General features: G+C 48.4%; 1 protein-coding gene across 1 annotated transcript in view; it reads left to right on the forward strand.

Moving 5' to 3' along the window:
* The window catches only part of rasgrf1 (Ras protein specific guanine nucleotide releasing factor 1), a 69,897-nt gene that overhangs the window by 37,092 nt on the left and 14,501 nt on the right, over positions 1–18,304 (forward strand). Inside the window, exons 10-16 of the mRNA XM_066684838.1 lie at positions 1,163–1,323; positions 2,372–2,435; positions 3,600–3,742; positions 3,926–4,008; positions 4,481–4,729; positions 10,358–10,728; positions 11,737–11,856. Coding sequence (XP_066540935.1) covers positions 1,163–1,323; positions 2,372–2,435; positions 3,600–3,742; positions 3,926–4,008; positions 4,481–4,729; positions 10,358–10,728; positions 11,737–11,856 — 1,191 coding nt within the window. The remainder of the gene's footprint in view (positions 1–1,162; positions 1,324–2,371; positions 2,436–3,599; positions 3,743–3,925; positions 4,009–4,480; positions 4,730–10,357; positions 10,729–11,736; positions 11,857–18,304) is intronic.

Below are 18,304 nucleotides of genomic sequence, written 5' to 3' on the forward strand. Positions count from 1 at the left end.
CGTATTCAATATCATTAACGTTAAATTCAAAACATGAAAAAAGCCTAATTCAGCCGACTTAAAAAAAAAAAGCCTGGTGATGTCACATACGATCAGCTTCATACCTCCAAATAGATCACTTCCACCAAGCTCTGGTCATACACTGTGCCTTTAGAGTATGGATGAGTGAGGGAGGCTAGTGAGCAGAACAGAGCCACACTGTGAGCCGCAGCGCAGCCTCTGGATTCTAAAGGGGGCATCAAACTCCAGTGTCTTAGAAAATATTTTAATATTAGCCAAATATTACGTCCAAAGTTCCGAAGCCCTAAAAGTAGTATCTGGAACCGCTGTAACAGTTTCACATCTGAAGAGCAATAATGAGGAGTTAGCTCTACTTTTACTGTGACTCTCGCTTGTTTTGTGTTATAGTTTGTAATCTGTACAAAAGAGTTGTGAAACAATGGCAGGTTTAAAACGGCAACACTTTGCGCTGCCTCTGTGTTGGCTCAGACAGAGCAGAGACCGTACAGAGCGCATCAGAGGACACACCGCAGGAGCAGTGGTTCTATTGCTCTGAGACCCGTATTCGAGTATCAGTGTTCACCAGGTTCCAGCTTGGTGCGAATATTCGCAGGTGAAATTTATTCTTCTAGAAGTCATGTGCTTTAAATTCTCCTGTCACTGCGACTTTCATTTCACACTCATTCACCGACATAAACCCAGTGTGACCGGGTCTTCTGTGTTGACCACATGTTCAGGAGGTTGCTGGTTCAAACCGAAGTGATTCCTCTGCCATCTGAGGCCAGGAGTTCTTCAGTGGGTGGGTTGGACGTCTCAGTTTCCCCCATCTCTCTGCTGATGTGACAGATCTGGGCAGTGTGCGTTCTCCTCCGGAGCGTTGAACTGGTCAAATGTTCATTTGCAGCAGTTCATAAAGAAGCAGTGGTTCAGCCTCGTGTCTCAGAGGAAGCATGTGTTCACTCCACCCTCACACAGCTGGTGGATGTATTACTGAAGAAAAGTTCCAGCAGAAAATCACAGATAAACAAACTTAAATGTAAAAAAAAAAAAAATACTGAAATAGCTGACCCCATGTGGGTGACCCACTCTATGGAGATTAAACTGCTTCCTACAGGCAACACAGACCCCTCAAAATTCCATCCCCTCTCTCCTCGCTCCCCAGGGTCCCTCATCCAGGTGCCGATGAGCGAGAAAGGGAAGATCACCCGCGGACGCCTGGGCTCCTTATCCCTGAAGAAGGAGGGAGAGAGACAGTGTTTCCTCTTCTCCAAGCACCTCATCATCTGCACCAGAGGCTCCGGGGGCAAGCTGCACCTCACCAAGGTGAGGCCAGCCCTCGGTTTCAGGACTGTAGACAGGTCAGGTACAGAAATCAGAGAGATCCAAAGGGTGCACAATACTAACAATGAAACGCTGTATAACACTTAGTAAGTGATGTGTATTCTTTTAATGTAGCTGGTGATGACCAGAGATCCCTGACAACTTACATCACCTGAGCAAAAGATAGATGTGCACTTTACTATTCTGTACTCACTGTCCATTCTCTCCACTCCATTGACACAGATCACTCTGTAGTTTGTAATCTGCATACTTTATTACCCCCTTTCCCCCTGTTCTTCAACGCTCAGGACTTCCACAGAGCAGGTGTGATGTGGTGATGGGTCATTCTCAGCGCTGCAGTGACACTGATGTGGTGGTGGTGTGTTAGTGTGTGTTGTGCTGGTGTAGAGTGGATCAGACACAGCAGTGCTGCTGGAGTTTTTAAACCCTGTGTCCACTCTCTGTCCACTCTGTGAGACACTCCTCCCTCGTTGGTCCACCTTGTAGATGTAGAGTCAGAGACAGTAGCTCATCTGTCGCTGCACAGTGTGTGTCGGTCTTCCTCTAGTCCTTTATCAGTGACACAGGACGCTGTCGGCTGGATGTTTTTGGTCGGTGGACTGTTCTCAGTCCAGACACTGAGGGGTTTAAAAACTCCAGCAGCACTGCTGTGTCTGATCCACTCTACACCAGCACAACACACACTAACACACCACCATCAGTATCACTGCAGCGCTGAGAATGATCCACTACCACACCACACCTGCTCTGTGGGGGTCCTGAGCGCTGAAGAACAGGGGGGAAGGGGGTAATAAAGTATGCAGAGCAACGGGTCCTTATTAATGTTGAAGTAATGGTGCATGAGTTCGTGGAAGCCGGTGCTAACCTGGGAACCGCTGTAATTTTACCACACTCAGTTGCTCTGTATTGAGCGGTGGTCTTTGGAGAGATGCAGGCGATTGGCTAATGACTGTTTTAGCGAAGGCTGTATTGATTATTTGATAGCGGCGGATCTGGTGAGTGTATGTCTCATGGCTGTGTACCTCAACAGAACGGAGTGGTGTCTCTTATTGACTGCACGCTGATCGAGGACCCCGAGAGCACAGATGATGAGTGTAAGTATCAGATTGTGTTGATTTCTGTCCGTCGCTGCAGGCACGGGAACAGACACTGCTGTGAAATTCCGATGCATGATTACCTCGTAATGGAGCGCGGAGCTATTAATATATCCCCCGCAAATTGACACCGGAAATTGTGTTACTCTTAAATCGTTTCTAATGAAGTCACTGGTGGACCACCACTTCAGTGCCATCAGCTTAGAGCCACACAGAGGCGCCATTGAAAAAAATGTGGGACCAAGACAGAGGTCAATCCCAAAAGTCCACGCTCACATACCTCACTCTGGTCTCTTAGGGATGAAGACCCAGCTGTTTTGTCTTGCCTAGTAAACAATATCTCACCTTAAAGGAGCAATCTGTAATATATGTACTGTACTAAATCATAAAATGACCAGTGTATGTGGTCAGAGGAAAATTGTTAAGTTGAAGCCCTGGTGTCTCTGACAGCAGTGCTGCAGCTAGTATATTCCTCAGTGAGGAGGTCCGTTCCGGAATGAAGCTCTCTTTGTGTTTGGCTTGGGGTCCTGCTCAGTATTGAATATGAATATATTTTACACACCCCGGGTTGCCAGGTATGACGCACAATAACAGACACAAACAGAGAATGCTGTAGCCATGGAAGCGAGCAAGTGAACAGAGATAACGTGAGATTCTACCAGATCTAAAAAGCTTACACATCCTTCAAAAAAGGACAGAGTAAAACAAGAGGAAATACTGGCCCTGTGTTAGAAATATGGAGACAAATAAGATCCCAGCAGGACTTCAGGACAGATCCAGAGTCGGCCAGTTTTCTCCTAAATATAGTCTCTCCGGTGAAAAACATGTCTCTCCAAAACAGGAATTTTACAGGAAAAGGAAAATCCTTAACCTTCAGTGAAAGTCAATGTACGCAATGTACGCACAAACACGGGGATGTTTTCATTTGGAAAGTGGTGATATGAGTTCTGTATAATCTGTGGTTGCTAGCCTCTCCTGGGGGATCTCTACCGTATATGGAGGACCTAATGAGCAGGAATGGAGAGCCAGGTGTTAGTGTCCAGATGAGGGAGCACTGAGGGTGTAGGACAGGTCGGGGCAGAGTTACCGCTCGTGTAATGTCCATCAGCGGTAACGCTCTCTGACCCAGGCCTAAGGTCACTTGTGTCCTACTCGTCTCCACAGCAAAGTCAGACAAGAGCGGCCAGGACATGGAGCACCTGGACTTCAAGATCGTGGTGGAGCCCAAAGACAGTCAGTCCTTCACCGTCATCCTCGTGGCCTCCTCGCGGCAAGAGAAGTCCGCCTGGACCAGTGATATCAGCCAGGTACGTCCACCACATCGGCCATGAACAGCTGCCCACACAGTTGGGGGTTAGTGACCCTCGCTCTCCTTCTGTCCACTCCTGTGGGTTAACATCTGTGTTCGTACTCTCTCTCTCTCTCCTCCCTCTCTCTCTCTCTCTCTCTCTCTCTCTCTCTCTCTCTCTCTCTCTCTCTCTCTCCTGCAGTGCATAGACAACATTCGCTGTAATGGTCTTATGATGAATGCATTTGAGGAGAACTCCAAAGTCACGGTTCCTCAGATGATCAAGTAAGCCTCTGTCTCTGATCTGATAGCGCTATAGAGCCAGAATGACTGATCACAGGTGCTAGTGTTTTGTGGTTGATTAACCCTGTCATACATGAGTGTTTACATGTACTTTTACAGTGGTATACAACACTAATCCACACCTGGACAGTATTCCACAAAAGCAGGATTAATGAGTTAGCCAGATAACGGAACCCAAGGTTGAGGATTATTCAGTAGAAATGCCCCAGACCTGACTGCAGTGAGCACAGAGGGACGGCCGTTTGGGTCAGAGACAGGGTTCAGTTAAATCCCATCCCGTCTTCAGTATGATTCTGTAATCAGTCTGGCGTGAAATGTCCCACCCTCTTTCAAATGTAAAAGTCAGACCCCGGGGCTCATTTCTGTGTTTTTTAGAGCAAGGGAGCATGAGTGTTGATAGCAAAACCATCACACATTTCCTGCCCATCTAACGGCTTCTGTACTGTGTGCTCAGGTCTGACGCCAGTCTGTACTGCGATGACGTGGATATCCGCTTCAGTAAGATGATGAACTCCTGCAAGGTGCTGCAGATTCGCTACGCCAGCGTGGAGCGTTTGCTGGAGCGGCTCACGGACCTGCGCTTCCTCTCCATCGATTTCCTCAACACCTTCCTGCACTCCTACCGCGTCTTCACCACCGCCGACGTGGTGCTGGACAAGCTCATCGCCATCTACAAGAGACCCATCAGCGCCATCCCCGCTCGGTCAGTCTCACTGCATTCACATTTCATTTACAGTTCCCCCTGGAGTAGTCAGGTAGGTTTGTGGTAGGTTTTGTTGACAAAAGTGTTAAGATCAATTTTTGAGTGTTACTGAGCAGTGAACAAATAGCGCCTGCTAACTTTAGCCACATTAGCTCAGTTTTTAGCATTGGACATCAATGCTGGTAATATGTGTGTGAGTGTGTTAATCATTGGCGTGCCCTGAGTGTGTTTATTACTAAAAGCCCAAGAGCCAGCCGTGACCGATGTAAATATTCCTCAGCTCAGAGAGAGAGAGGTTAGCTTGTGAAATATTCAGATTAGCAGCTCACCATTTCAAAACACACCCAAAAAGCATTGTTTAAATTCAAATTCATGAATTACAGCATTAAATATTTGTAGTTTATCAAATGCCATCTAAATATATTTCAAATATTCTTAATTAAGCTTCAAATATTTATGACATTTATTTAGCTCCATAAGAGCGGTGCATAAACAAATTATTCTCAAAATGGGCATTTAACATGGAAGGGGCAATTTGAGCAAGAAGTTCAGGAACAGAATATGAGTGTATAATTAGCAAGTTAGCAGCTAAATGTGGGCTATCACCACTATAAGAGCAGTGTTTTGAATGCCTACATTAGCTGGTTAGTCTGCTTTTGAGTTTTTTCATGAAGTTAATGTTGAGTTGAACTTCCTGATTATCGTTTATTTCTCAGAAGATAATCAGGGATCTATACAGACCTGTGGGGGCACTCTTTTTTTCTAGTCCAAAGCAGTGCAACCACGCTAAGTTCTGTCTGCTGTCTGTGATACTGACATGGTGTGATGTGGTGTTGATCTTCCTGCTCATAAACACAACTCAGAAAAGTCAGCTTCCAAATGTAATCACAGCCACAGCCAGTTCCCTTTCAGATCTTTTGCTGATTTTACTCTGCAGTCCTTAAAAACTAGAATCTACTTGTAATCTGACCTGAAGTGTCCAGACCACTGTGAAGGGTTGTATTAGGGGTATAAATATGTTTAAAAAAATGCTTTGTGTAATTCAAAATTCAAACAATTTCCCGCTCTTTTGTTATTTTGTGGCGACTGTGTGTCATATTAAAAACCACAATTGTTATTGTATTTTACTAACAGAAATAACCTAAAAATGAAGTGTTAATGTGCTCCGTTCCCGACTCTTAACACTGACCCGAACTGTAAATGGTCTAAACCCACACTCACACGGACTTTTGGACACAGTATTATCCCCAAGAACAGAACAAACCCATCACAGTCTTCTGCAGCTTTTTCCTGAAGGAGCTCAGAACGAATGCAGTGCCCAATAAACTCTTCACTTTTCACACTGCTTCATTTTAGGTTCTTTTCTGTTGAATAACATGAGAATTGTGATTTTAATACGACACACAGTCACCTTACAATGACAAAAGTGGGGAGTAGAGAATGTGTAAATTTTGAATTACAGTTAAACGTGTTCACCTGATACATTTTACTGATGTGGTAATGACGTGGAAGTTTGAAATATGTCAATTCAATGCATCCGTTTGGAGCCTGCCATGTTCCCCACTGCAAAGCTAAAGACAGAGGTTGAGAAATGCTCTGATCTGAAACACATGGCTCAAGGCCAGGAGTTATTTCCTGAAGAATCATGTTTGGAGTTTGTAGACAATCAGGTTTAGCACTTTCATACAGGGGGCAATGAAAGGACGAGGAAGTTCTCGGGGCTTGGGAGACCTCCGAAAGGAAATGGCTTCGAGGGGCAATGTTTACACGTAATAAAGCTTTGATTAGCAAAATCTCTTTAAGAACAGAGAGAGAGAGAGAGAGAGTGCTCAGTGTATAGTGTGTCTAAGCTACGTGTAGGTCTCTGGTGGCTGTGCACTAAACATTGCAGCCTGACACACACATCTTTGGCTGTGCCTGAGTCTACGCAGAAGCATTATTCGATCCTTGGAGTGCGCTCACACTTAGCCCAGTTGGATGACACCCCCCAGATAGTATTTTGTAGCTTATTTGGAGTCATTTTGAAGGCAGTGACTGTAGATTTATTGAATATGTGGCACGTTAATTTTCCTTTAATTGTATCTGCACAAAACAGGTAAATAATATCTTCTCCTCAGCAGTGAACCCTGTATATTGCCACTTTCCAGTGAAAACCCTGTATCTCTTTGTTTGTGGATGTGTAGTTACTGCATCATTTGAACCCAGCAGCTGTCCTTCACACTGTGTTTAAATCCCATGACGAATGACCAATAGAAATACTTCAGAATTACTCTGAATATAATCTATTTACATTCCCACTGAAATCCTTCTGTGAAGTGGTTGTTTTGGTTATTGTACGTGTTTTAACTCAGAGCGATGATACGTGTCTGAGTCGACCAGAGTGACCCTTTACCTTTCATCCTAAAAGCCAAGCGTGGACAGAACAGTTATAAATACCCAAGGCTTGTGGCTGTGGAGCAGTGTCCTCTCTGGTGACAAATTCCCAACCAGTACCTTTAGGACCTTCGGGAGTTTGTGATCCTCCAACATCTGCACCTGACCTCACTGCTGTTTCAAAGGCCCAATGCCATCAGATCCTCACAGACATCTAGGGTAAATGTTCAGAAACATAAAAGCTGTTAATACAGCAGTTGATTTTAGTTCCTTTCTCCTCTGAATGTCGCTCTCCCAGGAGACGTACGAGTGGACGATCCACTGTCCAGACTAAGAGAAGTGAATCTTCAAAGGCATCAAACATTTTGATTTGTGATTAATGAGGTTCTCTAGAGGTTCCACGCACAAAGTAAGTACAAATAGTAGCAGTGGTCAGAAATCTCATCTGTTTCAAAGTGAGGCATCATCTACTTTCAGAATCTCAGAGATCTGTATCCGGACAGGACTAAAATCAACTGCAGTACTCTGGCACTGCATGGGGTGTCTGCATTGGTTTCCTCCGGGGCTTTGAGCCAATTTTGGTGCACCTTAAATATCTGAAGGGGTGTCTACAAACATTTGGACATGCAGTGTCTTGTGGATTGCATTACACACAAGGACTTCTATTCTGTTACTGATGAGTGCACCATCGCCCCCTACTGGCAAAGCACTGGCCATGTTTAGAAATGTTGCCCTCGGATGTTTCTCTGTACTTACCAACCTTTAGCCCAGAATTTCTTATGGTTGACCACAGATGGTCATTATTCATTTATCTGCAGGACGGTGATACTCCTGGACCTGTGTGTGTGTGTGTGTGTGTGTGCGTGCTCAGAACGAACTGAGGCGTCTCTGCAGGGTCCGTCACGGTCACCTTAGCAACTGGCCACTCTGCTGCAGGACCCCACCCTCTGCTGCCCGCACACCGACAGAGGGATGAAATATTTAGTTTACACATTTACAGCCAATCCCTCCTCTCCTCTCTCTCTCTCTCTCTCTCTCTCTCTCTCTCACATGCTCTCTCTCTCTTGCTGTCTCTCTCTCTCTCTGTCTCTCACTTGATGTCTCTCTCTCTCTCTCTCTCACTTGCTGTATGTCTCTTTCTCTCTTTCTCTCACTTGCTGTGTCTCTCTCTGTCTCTCACGTGCTGTCTCCCTCTACCTACCTGTTCTCCATCTTTCTTTCAGGTTTTTCTCCATCTTTTCACTCTCTTTCTCCTCATTTGTTCTCTTTTTTCCTCTCTCCAGCTTTTTACTTCTATCTCCATCTCTCTCTATTATTTCTCTACTTTTTCTCCTCACTTGCTTCTCTCTCACTCTATCTCTCTCTCACTCTCTCTCGCTGTGTCTCTATCTGCCTCTTCTCCATCTTTTTTCAGATTTTTCTCTATCCCTTTCTTCCTTCTCATTTGCTCTCTTTTTCTCTCTACCTGTCTCTCTCTCTCTCTCTCTCTCTCTCTCTCTCTCTCTGTACCTGCCTCTTCTCTCTCCCTCTATCTCTCCCTCTCTCTCTCTCTCTCTCTGCAGTCAGAGCTGGGGGCCTCCCACACTCCCACACTCAGAGTCCCCTCCTCCCCCCTCAGGCCTCCCGCGCTTGTCTCCCGTGTGGCTCACGTAGCCAGAGTGAGGGATGGAGCGAGGGGGGGGCTCTATTTCTGTTGGCTGTATGACGTTGAGAGTGGCTCTGAGTGTGGGAGAGAATATGAACACTACACTGTACACTCCATACATCTCTCTCTCTCTCTCTCTCTCTCTCTCTCTCTCTCTCTCTCTAGCTCCATGGGGTCAGGGGGTATAATCCAAGGGATCTCCCAGTCATGTGCTGTAGTGTTACTCCATGGTGGGGATGGGGAGTGCTCTTGGGGGGTACCATCTTGTGATGACCCTCTCTCTGTGAAACAAATTTCTCCCTCCTGTTTATCTTTGTTCAGGAGTTCTGCATCTTTTAAGCTGGAGCGGTGTGTGTGAGTAAGAAGCGACTGTATTTTTTAATGTGGAGGGGTGTGTGTGAGTAAGAAGCGACTGTATTTTTTAAGGTGGAGGGGTGTGTGTGAGTAAGAAGCGACTGTATTTTTTAATGTGGAGGGGTGTGTGTGAGTAAGAAGCCACTGTATCTTTTAAGGTGGAGCGGTGTGTGTGAGTAAGAAGCCACTGTATCTTTTAAGGTGGAGCGGTGTGTGTGAGTAAGAAGCAACTGTATTTTTTAATGTGGAGGGGTGTGTGTGAGTAAGAAGCCACTGTATCTTTTAAGGTGGAGCGGTGTGTGTGAGTAAGAAGCCACTGTATCTTTTAAGGTGGAGCGGTGTGTGTGAGTAAGAAGCAACTGTATCTTTTAATGTGGAGCGGTGTGTGTGAGTAAGAAGCGACTGTATCTTTTAATAGGAGCAGGAATAGAGCAACATCCTCATCTCGGTTGGTGCTTTTCCGCGTTTGGAGTCAGATGCTTCCAGAGAGAGAGAGAGAGAGAGCCAGGGCTGGGTACAAACACTGGAGATTTTTCCAAAGCAAACAATGATGAAAGGGTGATGAAACATTCTCTGAATTGTATAGAGTTTATTGGATTTAAATTGCCAGCATCACCTTTAATCAGACACAAGCTCCTGATTTAGGAGCCTCCCACTGACTCCTCCAATATCATTCAGCAGGACCAATCAGACACAAGCTCCTGATTTAGGAACCTCCCGCTGAGGTCTGAGTATGTAGTGACAGGGTGAGTGTGTGTTGCTGCGTAGTTGCTTAGCTGTTGCTATGGTGATCCCAGGTGGTTGCTGGTGAAAATTTCAGAAATTCAGAAACCTTCCATCCATCCATCCATTATCTGTAACCGCTTATCCAGTTCAGGGTCGCGGTGGGTCCAGAGCCTACCTGGAATCATTGGGCGCAAGGCGGGAATACACCCTGGAGGGGACACCAGTCCTTCATAGGGCAACACAGATACACACACATTCACTCACACGTCGCCAATCCACCTGCAACGTGTGTTTTTGGACTGTGGGAGGAAACCGGAGCACCCGGAGGAAACCCACGCGGACACGGGGAGAACACACCACACTCCTCACAGACAGTCACCCGGAGCGGGAATCGAACCCACAACCTCCAGGCCCCTGGAGCTGTGTGACTGCGACACCTACCTGCTGCGCCACCGTGCCGCCCCAATTCAGAAACCTTGCATTTTTTAATTTTTCCACATTCTCTCTATCTCTCTCTCTCTCTCTCTCAGTTCTCTGGAGCTGTTCTTTGCCAGCAGTCAGAACACTAAGCTGCTGTACGGCGAGCCTCCGAAGTCTCCTCGAGCGAGTCGTAAGTTCTCATCTCCTCCTCCACTGGCCATCGCCAAGACGTCCTCGCCCAACCGCCGCCGCAAACTGTCCCTCAACATCCCCATCATCACAGGCGGCAAGGCTCTGGACCTGGCTGCCCTCAGCTGCTCCTCAAACGGCTATGCAAGCATGTACTCCGCCATGTCGCCCTTCAGCAAGACCACGCTGGACATCAACAAGCTCTACGTGTCCAGCCCCATCGCCAGCAAAATCCCAGACGAGACAGAGGGCAAGTCGGACCGGCCCGAGGAGTCGTCCCTGACCAAACAGGGTAAGGGACCACATCAGAGCAGTTCCACAGACTGTTTGTTTAAACACATGCCCTCCAAATTGGTAAAAGGCTGCTGGGCGTCTGGTCTAATTTATACATGTGTATCATATATCATTGTTATTTAGAAATGCAATAAACAGTGGATAAACCAGACTCAAGACTTAAGAATCTATCCATATATTGGTGCTTTTGCACTGCATGGTTCCTACTGCACTCGTTTTTTGGCTTCAGTCAGGTGAATCAGGTCCTGGTTCTGGAAGCGGGTTCTTGTTTAGTGGCTGTTCTCTCGTGGTTCAGAGCGAGTCGAGTAGGGACTAAACAGTGGCGTGTAAACCTTGCAGAGCGCTGATCGTCCAGAGAGAGTCGTCACTCTACGCCACGCAACGCAGACGACCAGCACCAACTCTCCATCTGTAAAATCTCCAGCTGCAGCAGAGATCACGTTTGTTTTTATCCGACTCACGACGGCAGCTCGTAAAATTACGCCGTGGTCTTTTAAAGAGGTTCAAACGCTCCTTGGATCGGTGGCCGACGAAAGAATCCAGCGAGAGCTGGACGCTGCAACAAGGAAGGAACAAACTCTACTGATCTGTCTGAACTGATGACGGAGCTGTGTTCAGGCCCAAACAACAACACGCCAATACACCATGAGTAAACACCACTTAACGTTACCGCCGCCATTGTTGTTTCCAAAGCCCACTGTTCCCCCTTAGAGACGGGGTTAGAGACGACAGCAGATACATTTCAGGGGGGATGGGGGAGCATTGTATTGAGCGTTGTAGGTAACAACTAGTGGAAAGCACCTAAAAACACAGATGAAGCATTTTCCTGATTTTTTTTTTTCCAAATCAGACTCAAAGATTTATTTTTCATTTTCCCTTTGTCCCCTATCAAAATGAACATCAAATGGCCAAAATATAAACGGAACGGACCCCTAAATTATTGCTTCCAAACCTGTGACCTGAAGTGTATGTATGATTTTAATCTGTTGTTCTGGACTCTCTGCAGATATCTCAGTGAGAGAGGAGAGCGACGGAGAGCAGGTCCAGAGCGACGATGCAGAGGCCGAGGCATCGCCCACCAAATCTCCCACCACCCCCAAAAACCTCAAGTGTAAAAACTCCTCAGGTACGGTACGCCCTGTCCCTGCATTTCTGGCCCAGAGTGAGGGAAGCAGACACCTGCTTCTCCTGCTGACCAGCCACCTGCCCCATACACCAGCCAAACCCCCGACTTTATCAGTGCTGCTCCTGAACACCTTCACTCCACTCTCTCGGCTCTGCAGTGGACAGCTTTGAGAAAACATTACATTCTCCTGGTCACTTCCAGTCAGCAGTATGGAGCTGTTTGGACTGTGTGGCCAAATAAAGGTCCTAATATTTAATTGGCTCAGCATTTGCTGCAGTAACAGCCTCTAACTTCCAGGAAGGCTTTACACTATGTGTTGGATGAGTTCTGTGAGAGATTTGTGAGGTCAGTGAGGTGAGGTGCTGGTGATGGGTGATTAGTTCTGGATCCTAAACCCTGCTCCAGCTCATCCCAAAGACACTGGTTGCTTTGCATTCACTCTGCTTCCTCTGGTGTTGGACTCATGCTCATGTGCAGCTGCTCCAGAGTGAACCTGCTGCGTTTGGAATGGGTTGTTTTTCCTTTATTGGCTGTGTATAAACTGAAGGTCTGTCCACTGTGGCGGCCCCTGGGTGAAGGTAAAGTGCTGTAGGCTGAATAGGACGTTGGAGGTTAGGAACAGTTAGTGTGTTTGTATGTTGTTGTTTTGTCTTGTTAGTGTGTGTGTGGGGGGGGGGGTGGTGTTTAGTCTTGTTAGTGTGTGTGTATTGTGAGAATTTCCAATTGGAAACTGCAGCATGCCAAAACTAGAAACATGGATTCAGACAGTCCATCCTTTAAATGATAATGAGCCGCTCGCTGTTCACCCCGACCCCGAGCGCACAGCAGTGAGGAGCGAGGAGCAGAAGCTCTGGTTTTTAGCCGTTTTCACTCGGTTCTCTTTCTTCTCTGTTTTTACTCAGTGCTCTTATTTCTCCGCGCTCATTGTGTCTGTTTAACCTCGTCTTTGCACTCTCACATAAACACAGGTCCAGCGCTGTGATTGGACAGACACCGACGAGGGGGCGGGGCTATACTTAAGTCTCTGCACTTGACGTCAGAAGTGGAGCAGGATCTGAACGGCTCATTTTATCCCATGTTTTCTGACTCAGGCAGCGCACAATAAACTGACTGGTGTCTTGTTTCACAGTGTGTGAGTTGGTGGACTCCACATTAATGTGAATATGTACCAGACAAAGCCATTTAAATTATAGGTCCACTTTAATAAAAATGAATTGTATATGATTTTAGAGCTTCTGTTGGTTCCCTCTGGACGTGGTGTGGAAACACTATAGAGGGGTTGTTATGTAGGTAATAATATGTGGTATAATGGCTGTGTTGCTGTATATGTGGCACTGAGACACATCTCTGATTTCTGCGGCATCCCAGAGCACACGCCGTGCCGTGTAGGCCCGAGCTAATTCTGCGCTCTGATACGGATGCCTCCCGAGGCACGATTTACGCAGAACCTCATTTGTTCGGTGGGTTATAAAAAACAGAATACAAAGAAGTAGTGCAGGGAAACGCCAAACGAGGCATGAGTAGGTGTTTGGAAAACTTGTACCATAGCAACCATCGCCATCCCTTCTCCCTGCCCCTGGATGCGGGGGTGGGGGGTTGGCTGGAGTGCGGCTGACGCTGAAGGGGCTTCGCTGCGGTGAAACTCTGCTGTTGGAGCGTGAGGTGAAAGGGCAGTGATGACCACTGTGATCCACACGTGATGCATGCGCTACTGTCCAGCCGTGTTGACCCCTCAGGACAGAATCAGATCGTCTCCTGGTGTTTCAGCCTTTTTTAAACGAGTCCCTTTTTAAAAGCGCGTCAGAAGGTGGTGTCGCTCCTGGCGCGGCTGCTGTAGACCCATTTTCTGGAGTCTCTAAGCATTTTTGTTTCAGGGGCTATTTTTAGTCTCGACCATCTTGGAAATCAAAGCCCTGCCTATTGTCTTGCTGGAGACGCAGTCAGCGATTTGGTGTGGGATGCTGCCCCCTGTTGGACACTGGTGTGCACTGAAAAATACTTTCGAACAGAAACAATCTGCATTAATGCACCAGAACCTCAGCAGTGTGGGAAATGAAAGCAAAGCCTCACCACCACCACAGCGCACCTGCTCAGAGTAGGAGATAGACCCCTGCTCCAGACTGAGGACGTGAGTCATGTCCCCCGTGTCCTCTGTGTCCTCGCTCCTTGCTGTTGAGAGCCCCGTGTTGGAGCAGCGTTTTGCTGCTGCAGATATTTGTGACATTTTTATAGGTCATCATCGAAGGCTCATCCACTGCGGCGAGAATGTCACTGCCTCCGTTACTTCTGCTCCAGCGGATCACGGCTTAAGTGACACCTACTGTATTTTAAAGGGGAAGCTGTTCCTCTAAAGCACTGTAGATGTGCTCTCTGGTTTAATCCTGGTTTAATTTTCATCGTTTATCTTTAGGTTCGAGTTGTGGAGCTGAAAAACATGACTCTTTCTTCTTTAAAGATGCTTTGTTATAAAGAAAGCTCTTGTTCTGTACATTAATGTATGGATCTGCAGGCCATCAACCCACACACTGTGAAACAAGAACCCAGTCAGTTTTCTGTGCACTGTCTGAGTCAGAAAACACGAGATAAAACGAGCCATTCTAATTCTGCTCCGCTTCTGACGTCAAGTGCAGAGACTTTAAAATGAATAACAATGGAGACTTCAGTATTCCAGTATGGACCACTTACTATAGCCTTCAGGGGCCCAAAAACATGAAAACCACTTGGTCTACGTTCACACAGCAGGTTGTAGCCTAAATCTGATTTATTTGTTCTGCTGTTAACACTGTCTGTATTTTGTGACCTATTTCTGAGACCAGTCTGAACAGATCCTGAGCCTCACGTGTTTAACTGCAGCACTGTATTACAACACCACCCTTTACTTTTTTACAGATGAGCGCTATGTTAAAATCTTGAACTGATGTTTCTTTCGCTCCAAGCGCAGATCTCGCGGGTCTCTCTCAAACACAAGGTCTTCAAAGAGAACAAGACGAATGCCAACATCATGACTTTAATATTCGCATGATCCATATTTATACAGTTTCATACACGAACAATATAAAACAATAAACAATGACTAGAAAGAAGCTCTTCTCTTGTTTGTTTTATAAAAAACACTTAATACATATTTGCACATAAATGAAGAGACAGGAACCTGGATTAAGTTTCATAGGTTTATCGTTTACTGATATTTTTACAAAGTGAAAATGCTTTGACCAGGGTTTCCACCTCCTAAACTCCTCAAATTGAAACAACTGCTTTGGACCGTAGTCCGGATCATTCTCAGCGCCGGAGTCACATGAATGTCACATGAATTCCGATCTGACTCCTCAGACAGAGTCACACTGCCACAGACCGGATATGGATCAGATCTCAATGCCACATATGATTTTGAAAAGTCAGATTCAGTGTGATTTGTGCTGTTCACACAGCCACATATACAACACATCTGTGTCACATACAAAGAAACACATCGGATCTGAGCCACTTTTACCTGCTGTGTGAACATAGCCTTGAAGTCATTTAAGCACATTGTACTCACCCAGCCACAACATTCCACACAACTCTTACAGCTGCTGTGTCTGATCCACTCTTATCACACACAGGAGTACAGCACCACCACGTGTGCTCCACTACCACATCACACCTGCTCCGTGGGGGTCCTGAGCACTGAAGAACGAGGGGAAAGTCAGGTTAAAAAGTGTGCAGAGCAACATGTCAGCAACAGTCTAAGTGTAAGAACAACAGAGTGACTGGAGTGGACAGTGGAGCTGAGAGAGGGGACAGTGGAGCTGAGAGAGTGGACAGTGAGGGGACAGTGGAGTTGAGAGAGGGGACAGTGGAGCTGAGAGAGGGGACAGTGAGGGGACAGTGGAGCTGAGAGAGGGGACAGTGGAGTTGAGAGAGGGGACAGTGGAGCTGAGAGAGAGGACAGTGAGGGGACAGTGGAGCTGAGAGAGTGGACAGTGGAGCTGAGAGAGGGGACAGTGGAGCTCAGTGAGGGGACAGTGGAGCTGAGAGAGGGGACAGTGGAGCTGAGAGAGAGGACAGTAAGGGGACAGTGGAGCTGAGAGAGTGGACAGTGAGGGGACAGTGGAGCTGAGAGAGAGGACAGTGAGGGGACAGTGGAGCTAAGAGAGGTGACAGTGAGGGGACAATGGAGCTGAGAGAGGGGACAGTGGAGCTGAGAGAGGGGACAGTGAAGGGACAGTGGAGCTGAGAGAGAGGACAGTGAGGGGACAGTGGAGCTGAGAGAGGGGACAGTGGAGCTGAGAGAGTGGACAGTGAGGGGACAGTGGAGCTGAGAGAGAGGACAGTGAGGGGACAGTGGAGCTGAGAGAGGGGACAGTGAGGGGACAGTGGAGCTGAGAGAGAGGACAGTGAGGGGACAGTGGAGCTGAGAGAGAGGACAGTGAGGGGACAGTGGAGCTGAGAGAGGGGACAGTGAAAGGACAGTGGAGCTGAGAGAGAGGACAGTGAGGGAACAGTGGAGCTGAGAGAGAGGACAGTGAGGGGACAGTGGAGCTGAGAGAGTAGACAGTGAGGGGACAATGGAGCTGAGAGAGAGGACAGTTGGGGGACAGTGGAGCTGAGAGAGGGGACAGTGGAGCTGAGAGAGAGGACAGTGAGGGGACAGTGGAGCTGAGAGAGGGGACAGTGGAGCTGAGAGAGGGGACAGTGAGGGGACAGTGGAGCTGAGAGAGGGGACAGTGGAGCTGAGAGAGAGGACAGTGAGGGGACAGTGGAGCTGAGAGAGGGGACAGTGGAGCTGAGAGAGAGGACAGTGGAGCTGAGAGAGGGGACAGTGGAGCTGACAGAGGGGACAGTGAGGGGACAGTGGAGCTGAGAGAGGGGACAGTGGAGCTGAGAGAGGGGACAGTGAAAGGACAGTGGAGCTGAGAGAGAGGACAGTGAGGGAACAGTGGAGCTGAGAGAGAGGACAGTGAGGGGACAGTGGAGCTGAGAGAGTAGACAGTGAGGGGACAATGGAGCTGAGAGAGAGGACAGTTGGGGGACAGTGGAGCTGAGAGAGGGGACAGTGGAGCTGAGAGAGAGGACAGTGAGGGGACAGTGGAGCTGAGAGAGGGGACAGTGGAGCTGAGAGAGGGGACAGTGAGGGGACAGTGGAGCTGAGAGAGGGGACAGTGGAGCTGAGAGAGAGGACAGTGAGGGGACAGTGGAGCTGAGAGAGGGGACAGTGGAGCTGAGAGAGAGGACAGTGGAGCTGAGAGAGGGGACAGTGGAGCTGAGAGAGGGGACAGTGAGGGGACAGTGGAGCTGAGAGAGGGGACAGTGGAGCAGAGAGAGGGGACAGTGGAGCTGAGAGAGGGGACAGTGAGGGGACAGTGGAGCTGAGAGAGGGGACAGTGGAGCTGAGAGAGGGGACAGTGGAGCTGAGAGAGAGGACAGTAAGGGGACAGTGGAGCTGAGAGAGTGGACGGTGAGGGGACAGTGGAGCTGAGAGAGAGGACAGTGAGGGGACAGTGGAGCTGAGAGAGGGGACAGTGAGGGGACAATGGAGCTGAGAGAGGGGACAGTGGAGCAGAGAGAGGGGACAGTGGAGCTGAGAGAGGGGACAGTGAGGGGACAGTGGAGCTGAGAGAGGGGACAGTGAGGGGACAGTGGAGCTGAGAGAGAGGACAGTGGAGCTGAGAGAGGGGACAGTGGAGCTGAGAGAGGGGACAGTGAGGGGACAGTAGAGCTGAGAGAGGGGACAGTGGAGCTGAGAGAGAGGACAGTGAGGGGACAGTGGAGCTGAGAGAGGGGACAGTGGAGCAGAGAGAGGGGACAGTGAGGGGACAGTGGAGCTGAGAGAGGGGACAGTGGAGCAGAGAGAGGAGACAGTGAGGGGACAGTGGAGCTGAGAGAGGGGACAGTGAGGGGACAGTGGAGCTGAGAGAGAGGACAGTGGAGCTGAGAGAGAGGACAGTAAGGGGACAGTGGAGCTGAGAGAGAGGACAGTGAGGGGACAGTGGAGCTGAGAGAGGGGACAGTGAGGGGACAGTGGAGCTGAGAGAGTAGACAGTGGAGCTGAGAGAGGGGACAGTGAAGCTGAGAGAGAGGACAGTGAGGGGACAGTGAAGCTGAGAGAGGGGACAGTGAGGGGACAGTGGAGCTGAGAGAGGGGACAGTGAGGGGACAGTGGAGCTGAGAGAGAGGACAGTGAGGGGACAGTGGAGCTGAGAGAGGGGACAGTGAGGGGACAGTGAAGCTGAGAGAGGGGACAGTGAGGGGACAGTGGAGCTGAGAGAGAGGACAGTGAGGGGACAGTGGAGCTGAGAGAGGGGACAGTGAGGGGACAGTGGAGCTGAGAGAGGGGACAGTGAGGGGACAGTGGAGCTGAGAGAGGGGACAGTGAGGGGACAGTGGAGCTGAGAGAGTAGACAGTGGAGCTGAGAGAGGGGACAGTGGAGCTGAGAGAGGGGACAGTGAGGGGACAGTGGAGCTGAGA

The sequence above is a fragment of the Hoplias malabaricus genome, chromosome 11 (genome assembly GCF_029633855.1).
Source record: "Hoplias malabaricus isolate fHopMal1 chromosome 11, fHopMal1.hap1, whole genome shotgun sequence".
Classification (NCBI taxonomy): Eukaryota; Metazoa; Chordata; class Actinopteri; order Characiformes; family Erythrinidae; genus Hoplias; species Hoplias malabaricus.